The 14,210-nt window shown below is 44.9% G+C and overlaps 1 protein-coding gene across 1 annotated transcript; it reads right to left on the reverse strand.

The window, feature by feature from the left end:
* Positions 1-1,765: 1,765 nt before the first annotated feature.
* On the reverse strand, positions 1,766-13,968 carry CKMT2 (creatine kinase, mitochondrial 2). The gene is made up of 9 exons (XM_014797500.2): positions 13,805-13,968; positions 12,279-12,477; positions 10,514-10,609; positions 9,813-10,034; positions 7,997-8,082; positions 6,928-7,051; positions 6,156-6,290; positions 4,828-4,953; positions 1,766-2,009 (listed from the first exon to the last, which is right to left on the reverse strand). The coding sequence occupies exons 1-9, from the start codon at positions 13,954-13,956 to the stop codon at positions 1,890-1,892; spliced, it is 1,260 nt and encodes a 419-aa protein (XP_014652986.1). The 5' UTR covers positions 13,957-13,968; the 3' UTR covers positions 1,766-1,889.
* Positions 13,969-14,210: the final 242 nt, after the last annotated feature.

The following is a 14,210-nucleotide window of genomic DNA, read 5'->3' on the forward strand; positions in this document are numbered from 1 at the left end:
GTGCTGGTTTTTCAGCTTTTCTTCTAAAAAAAATAAAATGTCGGCATCTAGTCTTTTCAGCTCATTTATGCTTTTGTTTCTTTGGCTGGATGAATTTTCTTTCATTTACCACTCATAGGACCTTTCAGAGGAGGGACCATCAGGTGTGTTGGTTTGCCCTAAAGGATGGTTTTAAGGGATATTCAGAGATGGATTACTGTAATATTATAATAGCAATTCCTTTGTTTTTATTATTTATTCAGCAAACCCTTACGTAGTACTTACGTGCTGAGCACTTCTAAATGAACTTCACAACTACTAATTAATTTTATCCTCTCAACAACCCTATGAGATAGGCATTATCATTGTTCTCATTTTCTACAAAGGAAACTGAGGAACTTCGAGACTAAGTAAATCATTCAATGTCATATAGTGGGAGAGTTGGGACTTGTACTCGAACAATGTGGCTGTAGAGTCAACGTGCTTGGCCATGACACCAGTCTTCTCTACCCTCTATCCCTCTATCCCTCTATCCCCAGAATGCCAGTCACTGCCTGAGGTTCTGATCTCTCCTTTGTCTACAGGCATTCGTTACTAGAACAGCCATCCACCCCATCCCATTATACTGGGTGTGGTTTCCTCTTCTAAATTTCTACCACATATCAATTTGTCACTCAAAAGTTAGTGTGGCACCTATTAGCACCAGCACAGCTGTCTTCTTTCTATACTTTTTCTCAGTATACCAGGGGGAAGACAAACGCTTACAGTATAGCAGTGATTTATTTTAACTGTGGCATCTACAGCGCTCAGTTATAAAATGCAGAACTTGATCTCATTCCTGTTATTCACACTAACAATATTTTTCTTTTGTATGTGGAACAATTTCATAACTTGTTACAGATTTAGTTGCTCTCACCTCTTCTATTACGCCCCTTCAGGTTACAGACATCACAGGATGAATGGAAAAGAATAACAAGATTCAAGATAAGGATCTGCATGCTGAGGGAAGAATTCAGCTTTCAAATTATACAAACACATTTTCAGTATTGCAGACATCAAACTTTGGATTGCTTTTGAGAGACTGAATATACAAACGGATAATACCAGACCATAGATGACAACAGAACTCTGACCCACAGCCTCTGCAGCAACCAGTTCAAGAAGCCAAACCACAATCTCTTTACCAATCAGCCCAGAGACTGGGCTTGCTCAGTGACTGCCAGCTTCCCTAATTTTTGCCCCTGCTTCCAACTCAAGATCAACCAGAGAAAGCCAAATATGCTCCCCAAAACCAGTTACACGGGATACCGTGTTTCTAGTTAGCCTGCCTCCAATTTTTCCATGCCTACAACCCCAATGAGAGCACACCTGAAGCTTTTCCTCTTTTTTTTTTTTTTACCAGAAAGTTTTCCTATGCCTGCCTTTGAGTTTCTGCCAAATTCAAGTGGTGGTGGCTGACTCCCTTGCTACAGCAAGCCCTGAATAAACAGCCTCTGTTTGTCCTCATTTTTGTAATCTTTATTTCCACACTTTCAAGAGAAATGAATCTCCTCTTGCTCTATTCGCCAGAAAATTGATTATTAGTTCCTCATTTTCCAATAGTGTCCATAGGGATTTGTTAAAGGGTTGACTCTAGTAGCATCTAGATGGTTGGAGGGTTTCTAGATTTATGTGTAAGTGGTCTTACAAATATTAGTTTTATCACTGCCTCCTGCTGCTTGTAATTTGATGTTTGCCCTTCTTAGTAGCATTAAAAAAATCAAGGAAACAAAGATATTAAGGAGAGTTTTATTGTACATATAGACAGGACCTACAGTTTTACATTTTTCCAAGTCTACAAAAACTCTCAGAGTAGAAATTTCCTTATTTCTGTCATACCAGCAGACAGATTATTTATAAATTGGGAAAGTTCACTTTCTGCTAAACTGAGGTAGAGCTGGTGGCACCTTAATATCTTGGCCTTTCTCCAACTTCTTTTCACAATCCACCAGGTAATTGACTCCATCGATGACTATCTGAACAAGCTCAACCTTGGATAGTGAAAAAGATGCACGATTAATTTGCAGAGAAGACACATGCAAGGCATTGATCAAGAGGAACAATACTGGGACAAATGAGAACTTGTCATGTTAGATGGACTTCATAACAATTTCTTCCTTGTCCCTATTTCCCTAAAGGATTGTGGGAGGACAGGTGACTGATGGTCACTGTCAGACATGGGAAGCAGAGATATCACAGGGTTTCTCTCAATCTTTCTTTAGTTAGGATAGGATTACTACTTTGTGTGTGAGAACTTTTTTTATATACAAAAACCGTTAGTTTCCATCTCGGACACTTTTTCCCCATCAGTCCCTGCTATAAAGTAACAGAGTTTGTCTAAAGGTAAAGCTACACAGTGACAACCATGTTTTGTTCTTTGGCTGGGATCTCAATTCTGACCTGCCACTAAGCTATCCAAACACTGAATATGCTACAGTTCAGATATTATCATTTACACAGTGGATGTCTTTCTGCAAAATTGTTTAAAATCAAACGTTTGGCAATTAGATGATGTTTTCACCGTACCAGGCAAGTTTGCTACTTAAAGGAAACTTTGTGAATTACATAAAAATAAACTTTTAAAAACGCCTGCTTAAAAAAATATGTTAGAACTTTGGTTTACAAATACTGGTTTTTCTTAAACTAGAGCACATCTACCTATGAATTTTTTCCTGGGATCACCTCCCAAATAAATTACTTGTGCTGCTCCTGAAGAGACCCAAACCAAGAGAGTAAGGAATTAGTTAATTCCAGACAGCACTGAACCATATGATATAACTCAAGAATGAACAGCAAGGATGGAAGGGGTCTTTGAGTGTTACAGCTGAACATACGTGAAGCATGATGGAGTCCAATCCCCTCCCCAGCTCTTTCCATGCATAAGGAAACTGAGGCCCGAGAGAGGGCTGTGTCAGAAAGCTAGTCATTGCTAATCAAAGAAACACAGTTTCTGCTTATCCAATTGACCCATCCCAGTGTTGGACAGGGTGTGGCGAGATGGGTCTCTCAGGCACTGCCAGTGGGACTCTATCTTGGTATAAATCTTCTAGTAAGAAACCTGGTCGTAAGTAAGGGCCCCTCATCTTTAACCCAAGAATTCCCTTCCTAGAAATATATACTAGCTAAATAATAAGAGTTGTGATTAGAGTCACGTATAGAGATGGTCAAAGAAAATATCAAATAATCAGGGAGATATTACATAGATAATAGACTATCTTTATGATGCTGTCATTAAAATCAGGTTTTTGAAGAATAATTAATATTGTGGGAAAATGCTCATGATGCAATATATTGGAAAAAAGGTATAATATCAAATATATGTTATTATACTAAATTTTGTAAAAAAACGTTTTTTGAGTAATTGTAAAAATGGAAGGCAATTTAGAATAATGTTCGCAATGGTTATCTTAGGGTTGTTAGATTTAACAAGTGGTTTTAGTTTTTAATACTTTTTTATATGTTTCTAGCTTTTATAATGATCGCCTATTAACTTCTAGTTAGACTTAAAAAATTATTTTTAAGTTAGACTTAAAAAATTATTATACTATGTACAATAAAATGACTACTTTGCTTTCCAATAATAAAAACCTAGTTAATGTTAGCAGCAGACAGGGCTAGGCCCCAGATCATCTTTCCTCACTACCCCACACGTTATTCAGTAAATTTCAGAAGTTGTGGCTTTATGGCTGCTTCCTCCTCAGGTACTTTACCAGAGCTGGTAGCACATAGCTAACTGAATTGTTGTGAGCGTTTCCTCAGTTTACTGGTGGGGATACAATGGGCAGTGAAATAATCAAAAGCTGGTAAGAAAGAAGAAAGAGCACCAATAATCCAGATTTAATAACCAGCCACTGAGTTATTAACAGTTGTATGTTATAAGAAGAGGCTTTTAAATTAATGATGGACATAACATGTTCAATGGGAGCACATCCAGATAAGTTGGTTGACTTACTGAGATCCGTATTTGCTTGGGATTCAGTTTTTTTGTTGTTGTCGTTGTTGAGGAAGATAAGCCCTGAGCTAACATCTGTGCCAGTCTTCCTCTACTTTATATGTGGGACACTGCCACAGCATGGCTGGCCAGTGGAGTAGGTCCACGCCTGGAATCTGAACCCATGAACCTGGGCTGCCAAAGCGGAGCACACGGAACTCTAACCACTTGCCTACAGGGCCAGGCCTGGGATTTAGCTCTTTATGCCTCATCTCATGCATTGTTCCAGGCTTACGTATAGTTTATGAATCCTATTCATACTATGTAGTCACAGAATCCTAAGGATGATTTTATGAGCACAATGTTATATATAGTGCATGCCTTATTTGCTCTCTTTGGCCCTAAAAATGAAATTTTAGAAAGTATCAAGTATCTAATAATGCCAAAGTGAAGATGATAGTATGTGGCTTTCACCAAAGGAAATTCAGAATCAAGAGAAAATTCCACTATTTTGCCACCCTCAGAGAGATCACACATGTGTCCTCTGCCTTCACAGTGATAAAATACTGCTTCCTTTAGCATAACAGAGCTCCTGCTGCTGAAGATTGCTGGACTAGCTCTCAGGGGCAGGCTGGTGACAACAGTCCAGCTGTGACTTCCTTTACATGCCTGTGCATTCTCACTTACATAGTACCTGCCTTTATGCAGCTATTTCCCATGGAGGAACAATCCCACAGAATGAAATGCTACCATGACTCAGGACTCGGGGGAAAGGGGAGGTCTCGAACTCTGTGAATGAGATAAGGCTGTTTAGGCTACTTCTCTTTCTCTTAGGCTGATTTCGTTAGTTCACGTTCAGAAAGTGAGATAGCTGTTACCTCTGATCGACCAATTCGATCTATGTTGGAAATATCATACACATCCGCCACTGCTGCAGTGTCCACACCACCTGTGCCACGCTTCTGGAGTCTCAGGTTCTCCAGGATCTTCGAAAAGCGTGGATCCTAGGACACGGGATAATACTTAGCGTTGTAAGCAGCAAAGTGGATTCGCCATCATCGGCAAGTTCACTTAGAAAAGACATATAATGCGAGGTAATAACAGTTACCATTTATCAAGCATATATTTACTATGTACTCGGGCACCGTGCTGGGACTTTTAAACTTTACAACAACCCCATGAAGTAGGTGTAGCTTTCACCCCCTTTTCACAGATGAGAAACAGGCTCCGAGGAATTAACTTGTCCGAATTCACACGGCTAGAAGGTAGCAGAGCTGTTGTTAACTTCTACACCACTTTTCTGACATCCGGATGCCAGCTTTGGGGAGTTTGTTATTCACCAATATATTCACTGATACAATTAAACCATGAAGTTAAATCACATCAAATCATTTTCTTAGCATTGGAATTCTGAAAAACAAAAATTTTCATACTTTTTTTGGCAGGAAGCACATCTTCTAAAATTGTTTTCAAGTATTTGATTCACTTGATGAGCTGTGGCAGAAATTATTAGTTGCCCACCCAAATCCTTTCTCCTTGTCATCCACAGGTGGAGCTGAGGAAGTGACCACTGGCTGAGTTCTTGCTAACGGAACAAGCAGAAGCAACGTGTGCCACTCCCAGGCCTAGACTTTCAATCTCTACATGGACGCATCTGCCTGCTCTCTCCCTTTCCCACGAGCTGGAACATGGGGCCTGGCTGTGACCATGCACAGGGGACAATGCCCTCAGACAGCGGTCCTCCAAGTGTAGTTCCCTGACCAGCAGTGTCAGATCACCTGGAAACTTGTTAGAAATGCAAATTCTGCAGGCGGGCCTAGCACTCTGCAATTTTACGAGCCTCCAGATGATTTTGATGCAGGCTCAAGTCTGAGAACCTCTGCATGAGGAGAAATAGAGGAAGAGATGGAAGGAACCCCAGGGAGCAGAGCAGAGCAGGCTGCCTGCTATCCGGATTTGTTATATGAGGGAAAATTTAAAGGATGTGTCTTGAAGCCACATCCCTTTCTTACAGCCCTTTAACCTTTTATCCTACTGATAACAAATGTCTTTTGAGGGAAACTTAACTCTTTCTCATTATTCCCTATGATAGGTGCAGAAAGTAGGGGTTAATGAACGGGCGGTGAGGTTTTCTCCCTCCACAAAGCAGTCACATCTGAGTTAATCCTGGCAGAACCCAACAGGGCTGCTGGCTACATAACATTACCTTGCTGAGCTTTGGGATCCTAACGTGGACACCGGCCCGCAATCCTGTGCCCAGGTTCGAAGGGCAGGTCAGAATGTACCCGAGGCGCTCATTCCACATGAACTCCCAGCCTCGTTGTTGGATTAAGCGTTCTACCTAAACCAATGAACAAATGATGGAATTCTCAAATATCCGTTCATTCAGCACAACCCAAACACCAGGGAGCGACATGTGTACTATATGTTTGCCGTGAATGAAATTTAGATAAATTTACAGTACTTTAATAGAAAATGATACCTCTTCTATCAGAATATTACAATGGTCCAACTGAATTAAATGAACCACGTAAAGCACTGAACACAGTACCTAGCACATACTAAACACTCGATAAATATCAGTTGCTGTTATTATTTTTCATATGAGGATAGTAGGAGAATATAGGAATTCTCAGCACGTAAGGCAGCGGTCAGGTTACTTATGAATATAGTTACATTCCATGCCGTCTCTATGCTTGGAATTGCCAAGAGCACTGTTAAAGAAACTAGAAATATGAATGATCCACAGGCCTCCCCAAACCATTCTGGACTGGGGAGGGAAGCACAGGAACTTGCTAATGACAAGAGAAAGTCATCCATTTTTTGAAGCCCTGCCCTGGAAGTCCCACCCCCAAAGACTGCCACCACCCCTAGAAAAAATTAGCCCCATCCTGGAAGTCTCTATAGCATCTTCTTTCAAAAATAAAAAATAAAGAGATTTTATTTTAATGACTATTCAGAAATCTCTAACATCTTACTTCTTTGAGTCCACGACAGAATCGCTCAAATACTCTTTTCATATTGCCTCCTTTTTCCATAGAGATTACCCTGGTGTGGTCTTCCTCATTAATCCAGATGAGAAATGTCTTGTCGTGATTATGCCTAATGAAGAGAGAAATATGGCGTTGAGTGTTAATTACATTTGCTTCAACACATGAAAATTCCCATTACCTCTGTAGCTTGATTGCTTCATTTCACCTTCCTCATTTCCTAGATGGCCCTAATCTCTTAATTGTGCCTGAACAAGTACCACAAAATAATGTTACCTTGACAGAATGAAGACGACCAACTCCAACCCTTAAAAGATGCCGTGTTTTTGCCCAACAAGCATATAATTTCCCTAGTTCCTCAGACTAGAATGACAATAATTCAACTATGGTAATGCCTTTGACACTAACAAGAGTATTTTGTCTCCTAAGAGATTCAACCAAAATCTTGTGATACTTTAAAAAAAAAAAGATTTTACCCGCAGCCCAAGATATTTGGGGTGCAGAAGATTTCACATATGTTTGCTGTATAGATCCTGCCTAGCTACCGCACTGAGCAGCTGCTGATGAACACTTTTATCTCAGCTCCTTCGGGTAGTGTCATAACAACCCACCAAGGTACAGGAATCAAAGTGGATTGAGGGATGTTGGCCAAGATAAAATATGTGTACACTCGATATCCATTTTTCCTTGTAGGGCTTTGCTTAAATCCTCAATATTTCTTTTTCATTTTCTGCTTGGTGTTTTAACGTCACGAAACAGATTCTCTGTGAGGTCAAACAACACGAAGCTAATTTTTTCTTAAAAACATAGTCTTTTTTTCTCATGCATAATTCATGCAAACCAGCAAACATTCCTACACATCTTAGAAACATCACAATACTTAGGATTACACACACATACACACACACAAACAATTTCTAAGTACTCTATCTTCTCCATTTAGCTCAAGCTGGGCATGCTGTCAAGTGCAGGTCACAGCAACCTCAGTTAGGACGAGCAGGTGATCTGAAGGAGATCCTCTGCACACACTGCACACAAGAAAATACTCCGTCCATACCAGATTCCCCTGGCATCTGGCCAGTCACGGGCCATCCCAGCACATGTTAGTAACGGGGACACTGGCTTATCAAACAGAAAGTGGTCCTGCAGGCCAAAAAGGGACAAAGCAGAAAGGAGAAACTGATGATCAGACAGGAGTGCAAGTGCCAGGTGGCCAGGTCTCAACTTACCACCAGTGACAGCTGGGGTCTCTCAGGCAGCGGTTCTCAGCCATGGCTGCCCCTTAGGATAACTTGGCAGCTTTAAAGAAAACACTAACGCCCAGTTCCCGTACCCTAGAGATCCTGACTTAATTGTTATGGGGTGTGGTCTGGACATCAGGATTTTTAAAAACTCTTCAGGTGATTCTAGTGTACAGCTAAGGTTGAAAACACCGGCTTAGCCTGGATGGAAATACTTACTATGGAGTGTGTTTACCCCACCAGCCCCAACCCTATGCAATGGCAGAGCAGGCTATCCTGAAAAGTCTGTCTACACAGCCGCCATTCTCTACGTCTCTAGCATTATTGGTTCATTTATTATTATCATTCTTTCCATTTAAACATATTAGAGATGTAAAATAACGACCTATGAATAAAAATAGCCACCATTAATTTAATGCTCACTGCGTGCCAGGCTCTATGCTACGTACTTTTAATTTATTTGCTTTAATTCTCGAGCAACACTGTGAGGTAAGTGTAATCATTCTATTTTATAGGAAGAAAACTGAGACTCAGAGAGAGAAAACAACCTACCCAATGTCACACAGGTAGGAAGTGAGGAGCCCAGTTTCAATCCTCATCCTGTTATGCCTCCCAAGCTTGTGCCTCTAACCACCTCACCATACTACTCCATATATCAAAATCAGTGTCAAGAGACTGACATTTTTCTTCATGTGTACAAAGTAAGAATATGAATACGGATACCATACACTCAAATATGATTACACTGAGGTCAGAAATAAAAAGGATATGGGGAGGGAAGTCTTTCTACAATGTCTAAGAAGTGGAAGAGGTCCGAGACTTGAGCCAGGACAGGCCTGTGGACTGCCACTGCCCAGAAAACAGTGTGACCCTTAAGCTGGAAACCAGAAGTGGCTGCTGGAGGTGGAGGAGGGCTTGTTCTGTAACAGGGCAGGCGGAGGAGTGGCCTGATGGCTGCAGAGACCAGGAGACTGAGGCCCACAGTCCATAAAGCTGGCCTGTCTGGTTTGGAAATGGGGCATACTTTGTGGATTACATCTTCTGAAACGATAGAAATTCGTTTCTGCTCTTCCTTGCGGTTCAGTTAAAAGTTAGCTTTGAAAATGCCATCTTGTTTTAGCCATGCTATGGAGAAGAATGTCTACTCTGGTGTCAGGGTGAAGCTGTGGCAGACACGTGGAGGCAGCAGGCATCCCAGGGGCCAGCTCCAACGCCAGTCAGGGTAGGCCTTCCATGTGGATAACTTCCTTTCCAGATTTTCCTAGCTTCCAGGACTTCCTTTGGGTGTGGTAACGGAGACCATCCCTCAGGCACAGACAGGATTTCCACACCCAAGTGTTCCTATTTATCAACAAGCAGGAGGAGCCTCCATTCACCCCCACCCACCGATCCCCAGCCCACCAACTCCATATTGGAGCTTCCTCTGCAGATTTTATGCGTAGACTATTGCTGTGGCTTGACCTCAAGTTTTAGGGCCTCATCTTCCTTCCTTACTGTAAAGAGGCTGAAGCCCCAGCAAGCTCCCAGCCAGGGTGGAGGCCTTAGCCCAGGGAGAGGCCACACTGCGCGGTCAAGGCTCTGGGTGCAGCCCTGCCCCAGACAGCCCCGGGAAGGGGTTCAAGGGCCACTCACGTCGATGAGCCTCTGCTGGTCCTGCTCCGTCATCTCAGACAGCTTGTAGTAGCGGCCTGCCAGGTCGCCCTTGAGGCCCTCCAGGGCCGTGATGGCCACGTTCTCCACCTCCCTCCGCTCGGCCCGGGTGCAGGCGGGCGGCAGGCTCAGGCCGCGGATGCTGCGGCCCGTGCGCACCCGAGACGACAGCACGTAGTGCTCGTCAAACTGCCCCTGGGTGATCTGCAGAGCAGAGCGCAGGGTCACCCAGCCAGCCTTGACCACGGTCCTGCCACAACCACAGTGGGTTCCAACCCGCTGATCGGCAGTATCCCCTGCAAGGGACCCCTGGGCACTGCACTGCGCACATTTGCACAGCTGACATACTGAGCACATTCTGGAATTCTGGGGGCAGGGGCCTCAGGGAAAAATAAAGGGCAGAGCTACTTCCTACAGCGCCAGGTTTCGGATGGAAAAGGGAATTGCTCTAGGAAAGACTTAAAGTTCTTGGTGACTAACACCAGCCTAGTGGTATGTATTAGGGGAAACAAAGACTTTGGGACCTTCCTGACCCTCTGGGGCCCTCCGGGGAGCACGCTGTGCCAAGGGCCGTCATGGAGCTTTCAAGGGCATCTGACCCCGGGGCCCTTCTCTCAGGTGCTCCTCACCTTGGGCTCTGGGGTGCCGGCATCATGGGAAGGTGGAGGGGGGCTGGAGCCTACCTTGGATGCATCCAGATCCGTGGGGTGCTTCATCACCCGGGGGTCATAGCCATTGTGCCTCAGTTTGATGACGGGGTCAAAAAGGTCGGCAAACACCTGCAGGAGGGAAGATGCTCCTGTTTCCTCTTTAATTCGTTCATCTACTATTAAAAGATGTTCCTTTCACTTGCCCCTTTTTACCTTAAGGGCCAAAGCTGATAACCTGCTTCTCTGAAATTCTCAGTGCTCCCATGCAGGAAATGGGTGCGAGAGTGGATTGGTGGTGAATAATAATAGTAATAATAATAATTGGTTTAGACCAGAGAAAACCTCTGTGAGCCCCTTGGGAGAGGGCAGGGCTGCAGGACTCTGTCACCGTGACCTCATCCCTAATGATCATGCCAAGCTCACTGCCATCAGACTGAGCAAGAAAATCTCATGTTTAAGAATTTGAGGGCCGGCCCCGTGGCTTAGCGGTTAAGTGTGCGGGCTCCGCTGCTGGCGGACCAGGTTCGGATCCCGGGTACAAACTGAGGCACCGCTTCTCCAGCCATGCTGAGGCCGCGTCCCACATACAGCAACTAGAAGGCTGTGCAGCTATGACATACAACTATCTGCTGGGGCTTTGGGGGAAAAAATTAATAAATAAAATTATAAAAAAAAAAACAAAAAAAACACTTAAAAAAAAAAAAAAAAGAATTTGAGGGTTTTCCCCAGAAGTTCTTGTCTTTGTGGGATGAAAGAAGCTGCCAGGTCAGAGGTTAAGCAGTTTTGTGGTCAAAAGGGAAGGTCAGGTTCTAGAGTTTAAGCAGCATAATAAATTGGTGGAAACTGGCTGCACCAGAAGAAAAGTGCCCAGCAGCAGTGAGGGCAAAGCAGGGACTGCTCACGCTCTGCAAAATATCGTGTACAAAATCTATTTTTAAAACACCAAAAGCTTCAGGAACATCCTCGAGGTAACATAACATTAAGAGAAGTCATAACAGAGCACCCTGCAGCCTTTGGGAGCGTGGGAAGTGGGTCCTGGGAGCCAGCTCTAGTGTGCTCTCTGGGAGCCCAGAGTTTTGCACTGCTATCTGTGAAAGAGCTACCAGTCTTGTTTATTCAAGGTGCCCCCCCACCCCTCCTCTTGATGGCTGCCTTCCCAGGGCACTGCCTTCAGCTCTCTGCAACAGAAGGGTGCAAAAAGGGTGGACCTGAGGGAGGAGGGCTGGAGGCATCTGCCATGACCTAGAGGCTGCCCCGTGGAGCCGGGCGCATGGTGGCTGAGCCCCCTAGCAGCAGACGGCGCTGTGCTTCTGCACCCAGGAGGATGCGGAGATCATGGGATCTCTCCAAGAGACTCGGTGAACTCAGTAGTCTGGGCTACAGTTGCTGTGTAATCAGTAATTCCCAAACTAAAGACACACAGTACCATCCTCCTCCCTCAATAAAGCCCGGCCACAAACACATCATCGCCTGATGCCTTATTGGTGAATGCACATCACCAATGAATAAAAACACAAAAAGATTTTGTTCTTCTATGTACCAATTCCTCCCCTTGACAAGCGCAGAGAACTGCGTCATGGGACTCCTTCCTCCATGGGGAGGGATCCTAGAGCAGCGGCCTAGGAGGCCTTGTCCCCAGGAAGCTGTAGACCTCATTGTTCCAGAAAGCATTCTCTTTATGGGAGCCCTTCCTGAGGAGGCAAAGAGCTGGCCCCAGGGAGAGGAGCAGGGCTCTGGGACCGCGCACTTCTCCCACACCCGGAGCAACCCCGCCTCAGCTACCCGCCAGCAGTTTTACCTCATAGGACTCCTCGTCCCCAGCCACCATGCCCACTGTCTTTATGAAGGGGTGGCCGGGGTTGTCCACGCCCGTCTGGATACACTGGTCCAGCGTGTAGCCGTTGGGCGTCACCTTGTTGCGGAGCTTGGCGTAGATGGCGGGAGTGAGGCACTCGGCCATGCAGTTGTTGTGCTTGCGCAGATCTGGGTAGTCGGCGCTGCGGGGAGACGGGCGTTCAGGGCGCGGCCCCGAGGGATGCGCCTGTGGAAGGGCTTGTTTCTGCCCACCCTCCCACAAGGCTCTCTTCAGCCCCTGGGCACAGGGACCCTTGGCGAGGAGTCATAGCAAGTCATGAGACTTAAGCCAGAGAAAGGGACCCGGCCTGCCTAGGGATCCCATGATGCTGGCTCAGGGGCCCACGGCCTGGGGCTCGTGTTCATGGGAAGAGGAGGTAGAGGGGAAATAATTAGAAGATAAATCGAAATCATATGCAGAATTGTTCGTTTTTTAACCCAGAAGTTTTGGTAAAATACAACAGCCACATTTGGGTTCCTTAGGTCTTTGGTGGAGAGGCTAGAAACTGTGCAGGCGAAACTACATAGAAATTCGTCTGTCTTCTGTCTATGATGCAAGCTCCATGATGATCTGCTTTCTTGAGAACAGTGCCTGGCTATCGATACAAGCATTCAGTAAACAGCTCTTGGAATAATACATAGAAAGAAGTCAAATAAGGGTGCTGTCCTACCCTGGGAGACGCATTAGTTGAAGAATAGGGGATTCAGGACCACCACAGCCTCAAACCCAGGTAATCTCACCTCAGGCATTCCTGAGATACCTGGTGGGTGCTGGCAATTCCCTCAGAGATCTGATTCCCACAACAGCCAGTCAGTGTCTCTGAGAAGCACCTCAGGGCTTCCTCATCCCTCTCATCTCCTCCTGCCTATATGGAATCCCTTCAAGTCAGCCCTCCACTTCAGCTCTATGCAGTGTGTGATGTCTCATCCATCGCAAGGTTCCCAGGGCAGAGAAAACAGTCCATCTTCAGAAAACACTCCACTTCCCACCTGCAACGTCCTTTAAAGCTGATACTTAAAATCAGTACCATAACATCACATTTTCCAGAAGGAGGTACAGCATGAGTGAGGCATGGGTCTGGAGTCAGGGTCCTTGGGTTTGCATTTGGCTGCACTAGCTGTGTGAACTTGGGCACTACATAATTTTTCTAAGCCTCCATTTCATCACAAAGGGATCTTAGATGAATAAAATGTATATTCCGTGTAAAGTGCTTAACACATATAGAAGTGCTCCACAAATGTTAACTATTACTGTTATTACTATTCAACTAGACTGCAAGCTCTGGGCAGGAATGATGACACTACACTTCCTTGTATTCCCCACTGTGCTTAACGAGTCTCAAAAATGATTGTTAATTTGACTTAATCATCCTCGAAGGCAAAAAGAGGGACACTTGCTGACAGTTTCCGGCAGGGGAAAGCATATTTCTGGCTGGCATTTGGGGTTATTTTAAAGCCAAGAGAACTTACCTTGGAGGGAATAGCTTGTGCTGCTCCCGGGCCTCAGCACACACATTCCGCCGGTTCAGCAGGTACCCGGTGGTCAGGGCACCGGTGCCCATGGTAGCAAATAGCAACGAAGCATTGCGGCCAGTTAGCAGCTTAGAGAAGGTACTGGCCATCCTTCCTCTTGGGTGAGTGTCTGGAAAGCAGAGAAACTGGATTAGACAGCCTTCCAGGACGACCCTGAACCACAGCGTGGAGATCAACAGGCAAGGGAAAGAACCTCAGGAGCCATAGCTCCTCTTGTGGTTTGTTTTGTTTCTCTTTCTTCCTTTCTCCCCCACGGCCCTTCACACTGCCTGGAAAAATCTAGGTAGTTTTAGACATTGTGAATGTCAAACTGCCTGAAGTTCATGCCATTTTCTCCAGTAAT

Source organism: Ceratotherium simum, chromosome 4, assembly GCF_057802395.1.
Source record: "Ceratotherium simum simum isolate JZ-2026a chromosome 4, ASM5780239v1, whole genome shotgun sequence".
NCBI lineage: Eukaryota > Metazoa > Chordata > Mammalia > Perissodactyla > Rhinocerotidae > Ceratotherium > Ceratotherium simum.